The 13,919-nt window shown below is 35.5% G+C and overlaps 1 protein-coding gene across 1 annotated transcript in view; it reads left to right on the top strand.

Moving 5' to 3' along the window:
* FBXO8 (F-box protein 8) overlaps positions 1 to 13,919 on the top strand; it is a 38,939-nt gene that overhangs the window by 1,715 nt on the left and 23,305 nt on the right. Inside the window, exon 2 of the mRNA XM_004324499.3 lies at positions 12,906 to 13,242. Within this exon, the coding sequence (XP_004324547.1) occupies positions 12,914 to 13,242 (329 nt within the window). The 5' untranslated portion in view covers positions 12,906 to 12,913. The remainder of the gene's footprint in view (positions 1 to 12,905; positions 13,243 to 13,919) is intronic.

The raw sequence follows: 13,919 nt of genomic DNA, 5'->3' as shown, positions 1-13,919 counted from the left end.
CTTACCCATTGCCATTTTATATGGTTGAAATGGTTTCAAAATAAACATGAGCGAAGATAGCTTTAAAGGTGGAAAGAAGTTAGGAAAGGCTAGAGGTAAGCCTTTCTAGTGTAGAAAGAATGTGGCAGTCTCTATGTTGGTATGAGAGCAAATAGGGGTGGGAGAGGTCTGTCTGAGAACAGAAATGTGTTTGTGTGTTTGTTTTTAAGCATTTTTAGATGTCAGGTACCACCTTCTTTCAGCATTACCTGGCCGCACATCACCAGCACAGCTTTTGTCAGTGAACCAAATGAGCTTATTGGAAATGAAAGGTACGGGCTTCCGGGTTTATTGTGACACTGTTTTGGCCTTGACCCACTGTAAAATTGCCTATGCTTCTTCCAGGTTTGAAAGATGTTGTCATCTTTTATACCTCAGGTGCTTAACGCCAGCCCGACTGTGTCAATCCTCAAATTGTAGATTTGGCTTTTAAATAGGTACTCCCTATCAGGTTAACATAGTTCATTTATAGTAGGTTACAACCAATTAACTAGTGCAGTTTTGGGCCGTTAGATGTCTGCTAAATTTAGTTTTGGCCCCTTAGATGTCTGCCAGATTTTAAACAGGTGCTTGCTAAAATAACACAGTTGAAATACTTCATTCACAAAATATCTTATGGTAATAACTAGATAAGCTAAACCATGCCTTGTAATTTATTACACTTATTATCAGTTTAATAGGGAATGTTTTGTGTGTTTATTGTGCTTAGAATTGCATAAATTAAAAGATAGTTATTTTCCTTATTTCACGATACAAAAACATGAATTACCAAGAAATTACCTTTTCTTTGATCACAAAGCATTGCAATTAGTCATTCAAATTTATGATTTTATCGTTCATTACTTAACCAACTGCTATGTATTGATACAACTCTCTTTTTTTCCGACATTTTGATTCAGATTTGGAAACTGAGGCTAATCCATTGGCTGACCTATGATAATGTGTCAAAATCATTAACATGAAGTCTATGAATTATACATCAACTCACGTTGCATTTCCATTGAATTATTTTACTTACTATTTTAAAACAACTTTAATGAAATACATCCACTTCTAGAAATTTATGTTCTCCATTTCTTTATTTTTTTCTCATGGTTTTGTTTTACTGACATTTATTGACATAGATTATCCAGTGAAACTTGAATGAGTTTATATTCTATTTAGGGCAAGTGCTTTTGTGATGTAGATAGAGATGAGAAAAGATATTTGCTTTCAAGTTTAGGCTGTTTGGGAATTTAGCTCTGTGATCAGCAGTTTGTATGTATTCTGCAAGAGCAGATTGCAGGGGATTTCATAAGCTATTTGAAAGAAGGAACAAGATTGTAGCAAGTGAGCCATGCTTGGAGAGCCCCTATCTGCTCATCCTGAGCAGTGATTTGTAGAAGTCATGGACATGGGGGGAAACAGATGGAAAGGACAGATGCTAAATACACATACACAGGCACACATACGTCCATCTCCGTCACCTCTTCCTTTTATTTTAATTTTTTAGGATTTTCTCATTTTTATAGGATCATAGAATTTTATAGCAAAAAGAGAACTTAGGGATCATCAAGTTCAAAACCCGCTTTTTACCGGTGAGGAAAGTGAGGCTTTGAGTATTGTGCCCTCTACTCACAACTAGTTGAAGGAGCCTGAATCAAGCTCATGCTTTGTGTCAGTCTGTTTTCATTGTTAGATGTTTTCTCATCTCACTTCTGACTTTCCTGTTGGCTCCTGTCAATATTTATTTTATGTTAATACCTTGTCTTATTTGTGTAAAAGCAATTCAGTGAGAATTACAGTTTTTGTTTTGTTTTCCCATTTTTTTTTATTATGGTGAAATATACATAACATAAAATTTGCCATCTTAGCTTTTTTTTTTTTGCGGTACGTGGGCCTCTCACTGTTGTGGCCTCTCCCGTTGCGGAGGGGCCCAGCCGCTCCTCGGCATGTGGGATCTTCCCGGACTGGGGCACGAACCCGTGTCCCCTGCATCGTCAGGCGGACTCTCAACCACTGAGCCACCAGGGAAGCCCCATCTTAGCCATTTTTAAGTGTACAGTTCAGTGGCATCAATAAACACATCGTTTTGTTTTTTAATTCCACAACTCTCATAGGAATGGCTTTGCAGTCAGTGGGCCTGGAGTGTGGTGTGCCATGAGGAGGTAGGTTGGGATGTGCTGCCATGACCACTGCTGATTGCAGTTGGGTTGAGTAAAGAGTGCAGTTAAAGAATCAGTGTAATTAAAAATAATGCCAGTGAGAAATTTAATAAATTTATTTTATTTGAAAGTTAAAACAGACAGTGGAACATCTCTTGCAAAAGAAGCTGAAGAAATAAGTGAAATTAAATAAGCCCCCAATTCTCTGCTTTTTGGTTACATTTTAAATGACATCTTAATGTTTACATTTGTTTAGATGCCATTTGGTAACACTCATTACAGAATCAAAGAACAGGAAAAAACCTTCAGAAAACAAAGTAATATTGTAAATCTTTTTCGAATTAAAAAAAAAACCTACAATGGTATGCTTTTTAGTAGCAAAAGCTGCTCTTGCAGGACCAGATCTTTAAATTTAATGACTGTTTTTTTAATTTGTTTTGTTTTTTTATGTTTTTAATGTACCCTGTGACCTCTTAGTACTTAGCTATTTCCCTTTTCTCCTGAAAAAGGCCTCCTTGTGGACTTACCCTTCCTTCATTTCTCTACAGTTGTTGCCTTTCAATGTTAGAAGTGTGATTGGTTATCAGGTTTTTTCTTTTCTTTTTTCCCCTCTACTCATCTGTTCTAAACTACTTTGGTGGTCTGCTCTTTTGGAAGTAGAGAAGTAAATGTTGGGCTGCCAATTTGGTTATATATGTATAAAATATTTTATCATAGAATCTCCCATGTTCTTATGCCTTTGAGTAATATCACATGATAACACTTAAAAAGGTTTTTAAAACCTAAAGTAACCAAAAATCTAGTTGTTACTTTCTCATTGGAAAAAAATTGAAAATCTCTTAAGAAGATATAAATGAGTGAATTTCCTCATCTTTAAGGCAATAGAATTTGCATGTTAGAGATAATTCTTTTGGTACACATTTTAGGTCTTTATCTGAGATAGGAAATTTCTTATTTGTAAACCCCACTATTTAGACACTTAAGAAATATTGAAAAAAACTAACCATTTATAATGAGTGTTTAAAGTAGCTCATTCATGTCACTCATAAAGTAGCCATTCATGTTAAACCCGTGATTTAACACTGCTTGCTCAGGAAGAGACTTTATGGAATCTCGTTTGCTTCAGACAGAAGTGTTTAAAGCAGAATGCTTTCCTGAGACCTCCAGGCTGCTTTGTGCTCTTCCCATCTTCCACTGCATGTCATCCATCCATCTAAATGGTGCATAATCCATTCTTTATTACATATGTTTGTTTCCACAGCATGTGCTATTTGAGTGCTTAGTGCCATAAAATTGCTAAAAGCAGTGGTACAGTGTGTTCTTTTAGAATAGTACTTTATTTGATGTTTAACTTGTTACATAGGGATGTTTTGATTAAAGCTGCTTAATATATTTTAAAGATAATTTTATATTAGATATACCAACAGGTATTAATAAAGTAATCTCTATTATTCTTTTGTGGAAATACTCTACTCTTTTGAAAAGAGAACAAGACATTACAATAACAGAAAAGTATTGTTCTCATAAACGTTAATAATTAACTTGGTAGAGTTCTTGGTAATTAATCTAATCTATGCTGCGTCCTAAGTGGAAGTGCCTTTGTGCTATGTTACAACAGATTTGTTTAGACTACCACTGTATTTCTTTTTTAAAAAATGAGAAAAGTACATCCAAAATATGTCAGAAAAATATAGCTGTTTCTCAGATTTTCGCATTAGAAAAAAGGAAATGAGTCAGGGCGTACATACTGCTTTGCCAATTAAAAGATGCTTTTATATATGTTATCTCAGTTAAGGCGTATAGCAATCCTGTAAAATAGATAGGAGTGATTTCCCCTATTTTGTAGGTAACCGAAGATCAGAAACCTCGTTTGAAATATCTAAGGTCATACAGCGTATGGCATAACTGGAACTCCAACTTTAAATTCACTCTCCAAAATAGCAGTGTCAAGAAAACCTACACATTTCTCTCAAGCACACATCATAGAGCCCACATTCTCTAGTCTCAGCATAATAAAGCTAGATATTAATTTTAAAAACCAAAAGGCCTAAATACTTAGATTAAAAAATACAGACTTCTAAATTATCCAGTCAATGTGTAAAAAAAGTACTATTATTATTGTTGCTGTTATTTTCATAGAAACAAGGATATCTAAGTAGTAAGGAGATTAAACAACTTATTGATTTTTAAAATATTTTTACCAAATTGGATCATTATTCCCACAAATCAGAAATATTATAAAATTGGAATTGAAGCAATCCAAATTAAATCACATTAGTTTATGTACTTTGATTTTTAATGAGTAGTTAAACCAATTTTCTTTAATGTATTTTGCATTTATGCTGGGTTTTTTTTTATTAGACCGAGTAACAGGCACACATCAATCCTTTTGCATTTATACCGTTACTCAGTTATTGATACTTCCTAGGTAAATAGTCAAAACATTATTATAGATCTGTATCCTTAAGTATTCGTATTCCTTGATTCTGTCTTCTTTTAATCTATACAGTACATTCCACAAAGTCAGAGGTGATTCATAGGTCATAGATTTTTAATAATTAGTTGGGTATCCTTAAATCTAAAATAGTTACTATTTGTCATAGACACTAGACTTGCTGTGTCCTTGGTCACCTTCTTTAGAGTGTTTATTAGAATCTCTAGTTCTTTGAAAAACTATATTGTGGTATCATTTACATACCGTAAAATTCACCCATTTTAAGTGTACAATACTCTGTCCTTTTTTTTTCCAGTTAATTGTAGATACACATGCAGTTGCAAGAAATATACCAAGAGATCTCTTGTACACTTTGCCTAGTTTCCCTAGGCAGTGACATATTGCATAACTATTATATACTATCACAACCAGGATATTGACATTAATACATTGCGCCTATCTTATTCAGAATTCCCCAGTTTATTTTTGCTCAAATGTGTATCTGTGTGTATGAGATTCTGTGCAGATTCACATATCCAGCACCACAGTCAAGACACTGAACAGTTCAAACACCACCGGGATCCCTGGTGCTGCCCTTTTATAACTACACCCACCTCCCTCCTGGGTAATGATGCTGAACGTCTATCATGTGATTGTGTACCATTTGTATGTCCTCTTTGGCAAAATATCTGTTCATGTCTTATGTTCAATTTTTCTTTTTTAACATCTTTATTGGAGTATAATTGCTTTACAATGGTATGTTAGTTTCTGCTGTATAACAAAGTGAATCAACTATACATATACATATATCCGCATATCTCTTCCCTCTTGCGTCTCCCTCCCTCCCTCCCTATCCCACCCCTCTAGGTGGACAAAAAGCACAGAGCTGATCTCCCTGTGCTATGCAGGTGCTTCCCACTAGCTATCTACCTTACGTTTGGTAGTGTATATATGTCAATGCTACTCTCTCACTTCGTCCCAGCTTACCCTTACCCTTCCCCGTGTCCTCAAGTCCGTTCTCTATGTCTGCATCTTTATTCCTGCCCTGCCCCTAGGTTTTTTTTTAGATTCCATATATTATGTGTTAGCATAGGGTATTTGTTTTTCTCTTTCTGACTTACTTTACTCTGTATGACAGACTCTAGGTCCATCCACCTCACTACAAATAACTCAATTTCGTTTCTTTTTATGGCTGGGTAATATTTCATTGTATATATGTGCCACATCTTTATCCATTCATCTGTCGATGGACACTTAGTTTGCTTCCATGTCCTGGCTATTGTAAATATTATGTTCATTTTTAATTGAATTGTTTAATTTTTTGCTTTTGAGTTTGAAAATTGTTTATGTATTCTCGATACTAGTCCTTTGTCAGATATGTGGTTTGGAAATATTTTCTCTCAGTCTGTAGCTTGTGTTTTTGTCTTCACATGGGCTATCAAAGAGCAAAAGTTTTAATATTGATGAGGTCGACTTTATCAACTTTTACTTTTATGGATCATACTTTTGATGAACTCTCTTTGCCTAGACATAGATCCCTAAGATTTCCTTCTCTGTATTTTTCTAAAAGTTTTATTCTTTTATGCTTTACATTTAAGTCTATGATCCATTCTGATGAGTTTTTGAAAGATGTGATATTTAGGTCGAGGTTCATCTAATTCAGTTTTTCTTATTGTTTACCATTCATCCATTCTTGCAGTCAACAAATATTTACTGAGTGCTTTGTAGGTCTAAGGCACTGTGTTTGGTATTGGATTTTTCCATGTAGCCTATTGTGTTGAATTAGTCCCCCATCTTAGTACTTACAGGCAGTTCTTACTCTGCACAGTACCATGTAAACTGAAATGCATGAGTGTTAGAACTGTGGCCTTGCTGTGCACAGTCCCATGGAACTGTCAGCCAGTAGTTAGCTTGGTACTGTACAAGGCAAGGACTACCTGTATATATTTTTAAATTTTTATTTCTTTTAATAAACAATAATAAAGCACAGTATGATAGGTAAGTTCCAAAATTATTGTCATCTTAAGGAACATATGTTTGAGTAATTCATATTTTATTTTATTTATTTCTTTAAATTAATTAATTAATTTATTATTTATCTTTGGCTGCATTGGGTCTTTGTTGCTGTGCGTGGGCTTTCTCTAGTTGCGGCCAGCGGGGGCTACTCTTCGTTGTGGTGCATGGGCTTCTCGTTGTGGTGGCTTCTCTTGCTGTGGAGCATGGGCTCTAGGCGTGTGGGCTTCAGTAGTTGTGGCACGCAGGCTCAGTACTTGTGGCTTGCGGGCTCTAGAGCGCAGTCTCAGTAGTTGTGGGGCACAGGCTTCGTTGCTTCGCAGCATGTGGGATCTTCCCGGACCAGGGCTCGAACCCCTCTCCCCTGCATTGGCAGGCAGATTCTTAACCACTGCGCCACCAGGGAAGCCCCTAATTCGTATTTTATAATCAAGAAATATGCTTTAAAAATATAGATCTCAACAGTTGTAACATTGATTTCAAAGATCCAAGAAATTGACACTCTATCCATAAAGCTCTTTATAATTCAAGTTCCTGGGATGTGAAGATGTCATAAAGATCTAGAGTAGAACTTTCTTATTAATCGATTTATTTTGTGATACCGCCATAAGGACTCTTGATATGTTGAATCGTCCCATGAAGTCTTAAAGTTTTCATTTCTAGAAACATGTCTATAGTGATTAAAGATGATGGTAGTACTTAACTGCCAAAAGGTATCTCTGTTATCACTGACTGATAACTAAATACTTGACCTTATTTGCCAAGCTAAGAGTGTCAGCCTAAGCAAAGTTAGTTTCTTCTAACTTTATATATTTACTAGTTGTTATTTTTTTCTCCTAGCGAAGGTAAATGGCATCTCCGAATTCACAGATCCTCAATTAATGGAATTTGGAACCAGGATTATAACTACTCAGATCATTAGGTCCAGAATAACCAGGTGTACTCTGAAATGGGAGAACCAAAATAAATAAGAGTTATCATTTAAAGCGGACTGAGTGGTGACTACAAAACTACCTGTTATGATAAATTCCCTGTGGCTTAGGTTCTCTTAACCCCTATAAGTTCCATGGAATAAGACTTATTCACTGTTTATCTGGTGAGGAAAATGAGTACCACAGACTATAAGCTAAACAGATTCTGTGTGGGAGTCTGAACCAGATCTTTTTTCACGTCAAAGTGTATGTGCTTTCCACAAGAACAGTAGCCTAAAGAGAGGCTGCAGCTGGGAGCAGCATGGAGGTAATAAGCAGTGACAGAGGGAGAAGAGATGAGAGCTGGTGATGAAGAAGCAGATGGTGGATCGTCTTTGCCAGTTCTGGGCATAAGGTTTGGTGGTTAAGACTAACCTTTGGACTCAGATGGACCTGAGATGGAATCCTAAGTTTTCCATTTGCCAGCTCTGAGATCTTGGGCAAAGTTGCTTAACCTCTCTGAGTCACTATTTCTTCAGCTATAAAATTAGAATAATATCTACCTATGAAGGTTGTTTTGAGGACAAAAATGAGATAATGTATTAAAACTTCCACAATGCTTGGCATAGAGTAAGTACTAAATAAATTGTGGTTTATAGTACAAAAACAATATTATGGTTTAATATTTATATTATTAAATATTATGTTAAAAATATTGTGCACATAATATTATGTATGGAAGGAGGGAACACAGCCAGGAATTCCAAGCCTTAAATCTGCACATGCAAAGTTAAAGGGGTATTTTTTTCCCCTACTTTCTTTAAAAATACTTCTTCAGCCTTTAAAAGAAAATTTTCTATCACAACTGACAAGAATAATTCTTACTATTTTGATGTTTGCCTTGACAGGGGTCTCCTACTACTCTTAAACTGTGATGCTGAGCATTTATCTCCGTGATGGTTTTCAGTCTGTATGATGCTAAGCTCTTAGGGCAGTAATTCTTATACTTAGTGCACATCAAACTCAGTTATTTTCAAGTTTCACATGCTTGGATTCCTCAATCAGGAGATTTCTGTTTACAGAAAGGTTGTACGATTAATAAAAATAACTGGTGTGTACCTTTTACCCAGATTCACCAATTTTAAACATTTTGCAACATTGCGTTAACATTCTCTCTGTATAGAGACAGATGTTTCTGTTTTTCTGAACCATTTGAGACTGTCTTATACATTATCCCTCAATAATTCAGTTTTTTTCTTAAAGAACAAGAATATACTCTGACAAAACCGCTGTACAGTTATCAAATTCAGAAAAGTTGACATTCATATAAGTATTTTTATCCAGTCTACAGCCCGTATGTCTAGTTTTTCAGTTATCCCAATAATGTCCTTTCTAGCACTTTTTTTTCATGCTAAGATCCAGTCCACACACTGCATTTAGATGTCATGTTTTTCAGTGTCCTTTAATCTGGGATGATTCCTTTCTTTATCTTCACAGCATTGGCAATTTTGAAGGAAAAAAAAGATTATTTATAGACTCTTGGGTTTCTCTGATATTCCTCATGATTAGATAAAGGTTATATATTTTTGGCCAGAGTACTGTATAATTGTTATATCCTTCTCAGGGTATCACGTCCAGAGAGGCATATATGTCCTATCCTTCTCAGGGTATAACGTCCAGAGAGGCATATATGTCCTATCCTTCTCAGGGTATCATGTCCAGAGAGGCATATATGTCCGTTTGTCTCTTATTGGTAAATGTTGAGTTTGAACACTTGGTTAAATATTGTCTGATTTCTTAATTTCTTTTTGTAATTAATGAGTAATATATTTGAGACTCTGTAAATCTTCCATTCTTTATCAAATTCCAGATTCAGCACCCACTGATAATTCTTGCCTTAAGAATTAGTTTTTCTATGATGGTAGTTAGATGATGATTTTTCTAACTCATTATTCAGAATTTTACTATAAGGAAGAGCTTTCCTTTCTTCATGTAATATTTAGTGATAATCAGTGTAGACTCACTCATGGATTTCTTTTTTTTATGTGATAATTGAAGTATCATTCAATAAGTTTTACTGAAATGCTCATCATTTTCACTCTGTGAAAATATGGTTTTGTCAAAACAAATGAGCTAACATTTTATTATTAGCTGTGAAGTGCACTTTATATGTAATGTTTAATACAACAGCCCTCTGAACTATATGTATTACCACTATATTATATGCAAATTATCACCTTAAATATGAGGAAACCAAAGCTTAGACTAGTCGAGTAGATTCTCCAAGGTCCTGTAAGTGCTCGTCAGTGAAGTCAGGATTTGAACTCGAGTCTGTTCAACTTCAAAGTCCACAGCACTATGCTCCCTCTGTGACTTGCTTCACAGCTTCTGTAGTGGATCTCCTGTCTTTTTGAGAGTTTTATCACTTTTCTGACAGTTCTGTCCACCTTCCACACCACTATTACCCTAAGGAAGACTGGGAGTGGGGTGGAACACTGTCGACACCCTTTCCTTTCTCCGAAGGATAAATATATGATAGTAATACTTCTCAAGTGATATATCATACTGTGTTCATGCTTCGTATCAAGAACTGCTTTAAAGGGAAAAAGACATCCCGCAAGGGTAATTTGCAATAGAAGAATATTTATTTAGCAGTAGAAGAATAGAAAATGCAGTTTTCTTTGTCTGAATCACGTGTAGATGAGCCTCAAACCTCCACCCTCCCCATCAACTTGTTTTAATCCTAAGAACCAGCTGTTGGCTTAACCTCTTTTCTACCTGCTGGATGCTTTCCGAATCACTTTATCCAGTGCTCTATTTAAGTGATCCCCATTAAAGTCCAGAGCCTAGGGAAATCACCCTGATTCTGTGTCCCCTAGCAACATCCCTGAGAGTAATAACAGCTGCCTAACCATATGTCCCTAGAAAGATGTTGTAGGGAAAGTACATACAAAATTGATACTAAATGCCTTAAATCTTGAGACTTCAGACATCACAGTCACCACGTTTGATTATTTACCTTTAGTGCTACAAATGCAAAAGAGAAGAATAAATATAATTATCTAAAATGACGACAGATATACTGGGTGAGCTTAGCAATCAATTCAATTTCTAGATATTTTCTTGCTAAGATAAACAGAGAAATGGCTATGATAAAATTTTTTAAATGTTTATGAGTCTTTTGTGTCAAAATTAAGTTGTACTTATGTTGTAACATGACATAGCATATTTAAACATTAAGGAAACTTATAGCTCCTTACAAATTTTTGTTGATATTCTGTATTTTTTTCTGTGTTAATTTACTGTCTGTAGTTTTGCCTTTTCTAGAATGTCTTATAATTGGAATCACATATTACATAGCATTTTCAGGTCAGCTGCTTTCACTTAGTAATATGCACTTAAGTTTCTTGCATATTTTTTCATGGCTTGGTAGCTCACTTCTTTCTAGCACTAAACATTCCATTGTCTGGATGTACCACAGTAAATTATCCATTCACCTGCTGAAGGGCAACTTGATTGCTTATAAGTTTTGGTAATTATGACTAAAGCTGCAGGTTTGTGTGCAGGCTTTTGTGTGGACATGAGTTCCCAACTTATTTGGGTAGATACCAAGGAGCATAAATGCTGGACCATATGGTAAAAGTATGTTTATTTTTGTAAGAAACTGTCAAACTGTCTTCCAAAGTGACTGTACCATTTTGAATTCACACATCCTTGCCAGCATTTGGTGTTGTCAGTTTGGGATTTCAATCATTCTAATAGAAAATAAGAATTTAATTATTAATAGCTTAACCACTACTTCAGGAACTGCTACCATTATGGTAGTATGTGTCGTAGGGAGGAAAAGTTACTACCTTTTGTGGTTTCTTTGCAAAAACAAATTTCCCCACATTTAAAAATTATTAATATGTTCCTTCTCTCTGTATCCTCCCTCCCGCATCTCTTTATAGCTTAAGCTTGTGGATTTCCAAGCAGTTCACAGTAAGGACAAAGAGTGAAAAATTATCCTGGACTATTTTTTCTGTTTTAATCAACAAGTAGCCTGTTACAGTGGCCATTATCCAACTAACAGACAATAATTCAATAAATATACATGCCTTTTTAAATACTGAAAAAATACTCGGTGACATTCTTTGAAATTCGACTCAATTTTCAAATTATTCCTAATAATTTTCAGAATTTCTGGTCACCAGTGGGCTTGGGGAGGGGTTGCTTTTTTATTTTTTGATTATTACTCCTTATTGTAAGCAGCCAATTAAAACAAAACCATATTTTAAGTTTAGGTCACGCTATGAAATTTATTTGAATGATTTTGAACAAAAATCCATTTCTTCCTCCAAATTTTTAAAACACGCACGTCCCAGTAGTCAACTTGGGCTTTTAAAACAAGAATATTTTGTTTGTAAAAGAGATCATGAAAATAATTATTTGTGTTAGTTAAAAGCTCTTCCTGATTTCATTTTTCTCAGTGAATTTATTTGCCCAGGAAAAGTCACTTATTTGCAAAACCAAGTGAAATAGAAAGTCTAGGCCAATAGTCTTCTAAATATTTGTATATGAGGAAGTCTGATATTTGTAAGAGATAAATGTAGAGCTACTTTGGTTGGAGGTCAAGTGGAGAGAGAAGAGGCTAGAGCACTCCCATCCCTTCTCCTGCCTTTTCCCAGGTACCTCTGAGGAGTCCATAGGGCTCCTGGAGAAGAACTGGAAAATTAGTCTAAATTATGATTTGTATTTAAAGCAGCAACAGAACCAAATAGTCATTACTGAGCTCTTTATCATGGAGTCCTACGTGTCTAATTTATACGGTTTCGGAATTAGACTTCAGGGCCTATGTTACATTTTATTACAGCCCACAACTTAAGAGCAGACTGGCAAGAATTAAACGAAAAGCCTGTTTCACAGCTGTTATGCATCTGGGAATTTGGTTAAAAGGGCCTAGCTTAGCTTAGCCTGGGTTGTGATAAAAAGCAGGGTGTACAGGTCTTTTAAGTGAAGTCCTGTGCTCTGATCAGAGTTGTATTTATTACTGGCCCATAAGTCCACATAATTATAATTTGTAAGAGTCTTTAAGACGTCAGTAACTTTTAAATCTTAACTTGTGAAAAATGATTATGTCACCTATGGACTTTAAAAGTGGTTAGCAAACTGAGATAAAGGTGATAATCAAACTAAATAGTTCTCCATCCAAGTTTCATACTTACTATGTTCCAACTATTTGTAATTTCCTACTCCATTTAATACGCTTTAATGAGTAATGTTCATTCTGATAAATGAATGCTTCATGTAGACTTGTTGTACCGCAGGGAAAGGTGGATTACTTTTGTAATGTCGCCTTCTTACTCCATTCTGGCTTTCTCCCAGGCTTGCAGATGGGTCAGGGGCTGTGGAGAGTCGCCAGAAACCAGCAGCTACAGCAGGAAGGCTACAGTGAGCAAGGCTACCTCAGCAGAGAGCAGGGCAGGAGGATGGCTGCCAGCAGCATTTCTAACACCAGTCATCGCAAACAAGTCCAAGGGGGCATTGATATATATCATCTTTTGAAGACAAGGAAATCGAAAGAACAGGAAGGATTCATTAATTTGGAAATGTTGCCTCCCGAGCTAAGCTTTACCATCTTGTCCTACCTGAATGCAACTGACCTCTGCTTAGCTTCCTGTGTTTGGCAGGACCTGGCCAATGATGAACTTCTCTGGCAAGGGTAAGTTCAGCCCACCATGTTGGATCCAGATAGCTCTAAGTAGAATCTTGCCTACAGGTTGTGGGATTTTTGTTTTTTGTGTTTGTTTGTTTGTTTTGGGGGGGTTGGTGCTGCTTGTTAGCATAAACTTTAAGTGGTGAATATTTCATCTACTTTTTATATTTTCTAACCACTATTTGTTCAATGAATTAGGCAAATATTGGAAAGCAAAGAGATAATCTACTTGCTGAAGTGAAAGTAGACTGTAGAAATTTCAGCAGCTCTTTTACCAGGTTAAATTTAAGCTATAAATCTAAGAACTTTTGGTGCAATAGAATCTATGGAACCTAAGTTACTCCTTAACAGATTGTATACATGAGTCATGAAAATGAAAGAATCATTGAATCTTGGGTTTTCTAGCATTCTTTACCAAAGTTTACTTAAGTCTCATTATTTTAAAATGAAACTTCTGAACGGAGTAAAACGTGTCTAAAAACAAGTTTTTTGAGACTTTAAAACCATTTTTCAGTGAAATCTATGGAGAGAATCAATTATCTAAATAGCCAAACTTTAGTAAAAATGTATTACCAACAATGACATTTTTAACTCAGGCTTCCCGATGCTACGGAATTATAGTATTAATTATGTAGTTCATTTCTCAACCTTCAGATAGCTAAAAATCATCAATATCATCTTGT

This window comes from Tursiops truncatus, chromosome 6 (assembly GCF_011762595.2).
Source record: "Tursiops truncatus isolate mTurTru1 chromosome 6, mTurTru1.mat.Y, whole genome shotgun sequence".
Classification (NCBI taxonomy): domain Eukaryota; kingdom Metazoa; phylum Chordata; class Mammalia; order Artiodactyla; family Delphinidae; genus Tursiops; species Tursiops truncatus.
This window is presented reverse-complemented; position numbering and strand designations above follow the sequence as displayed.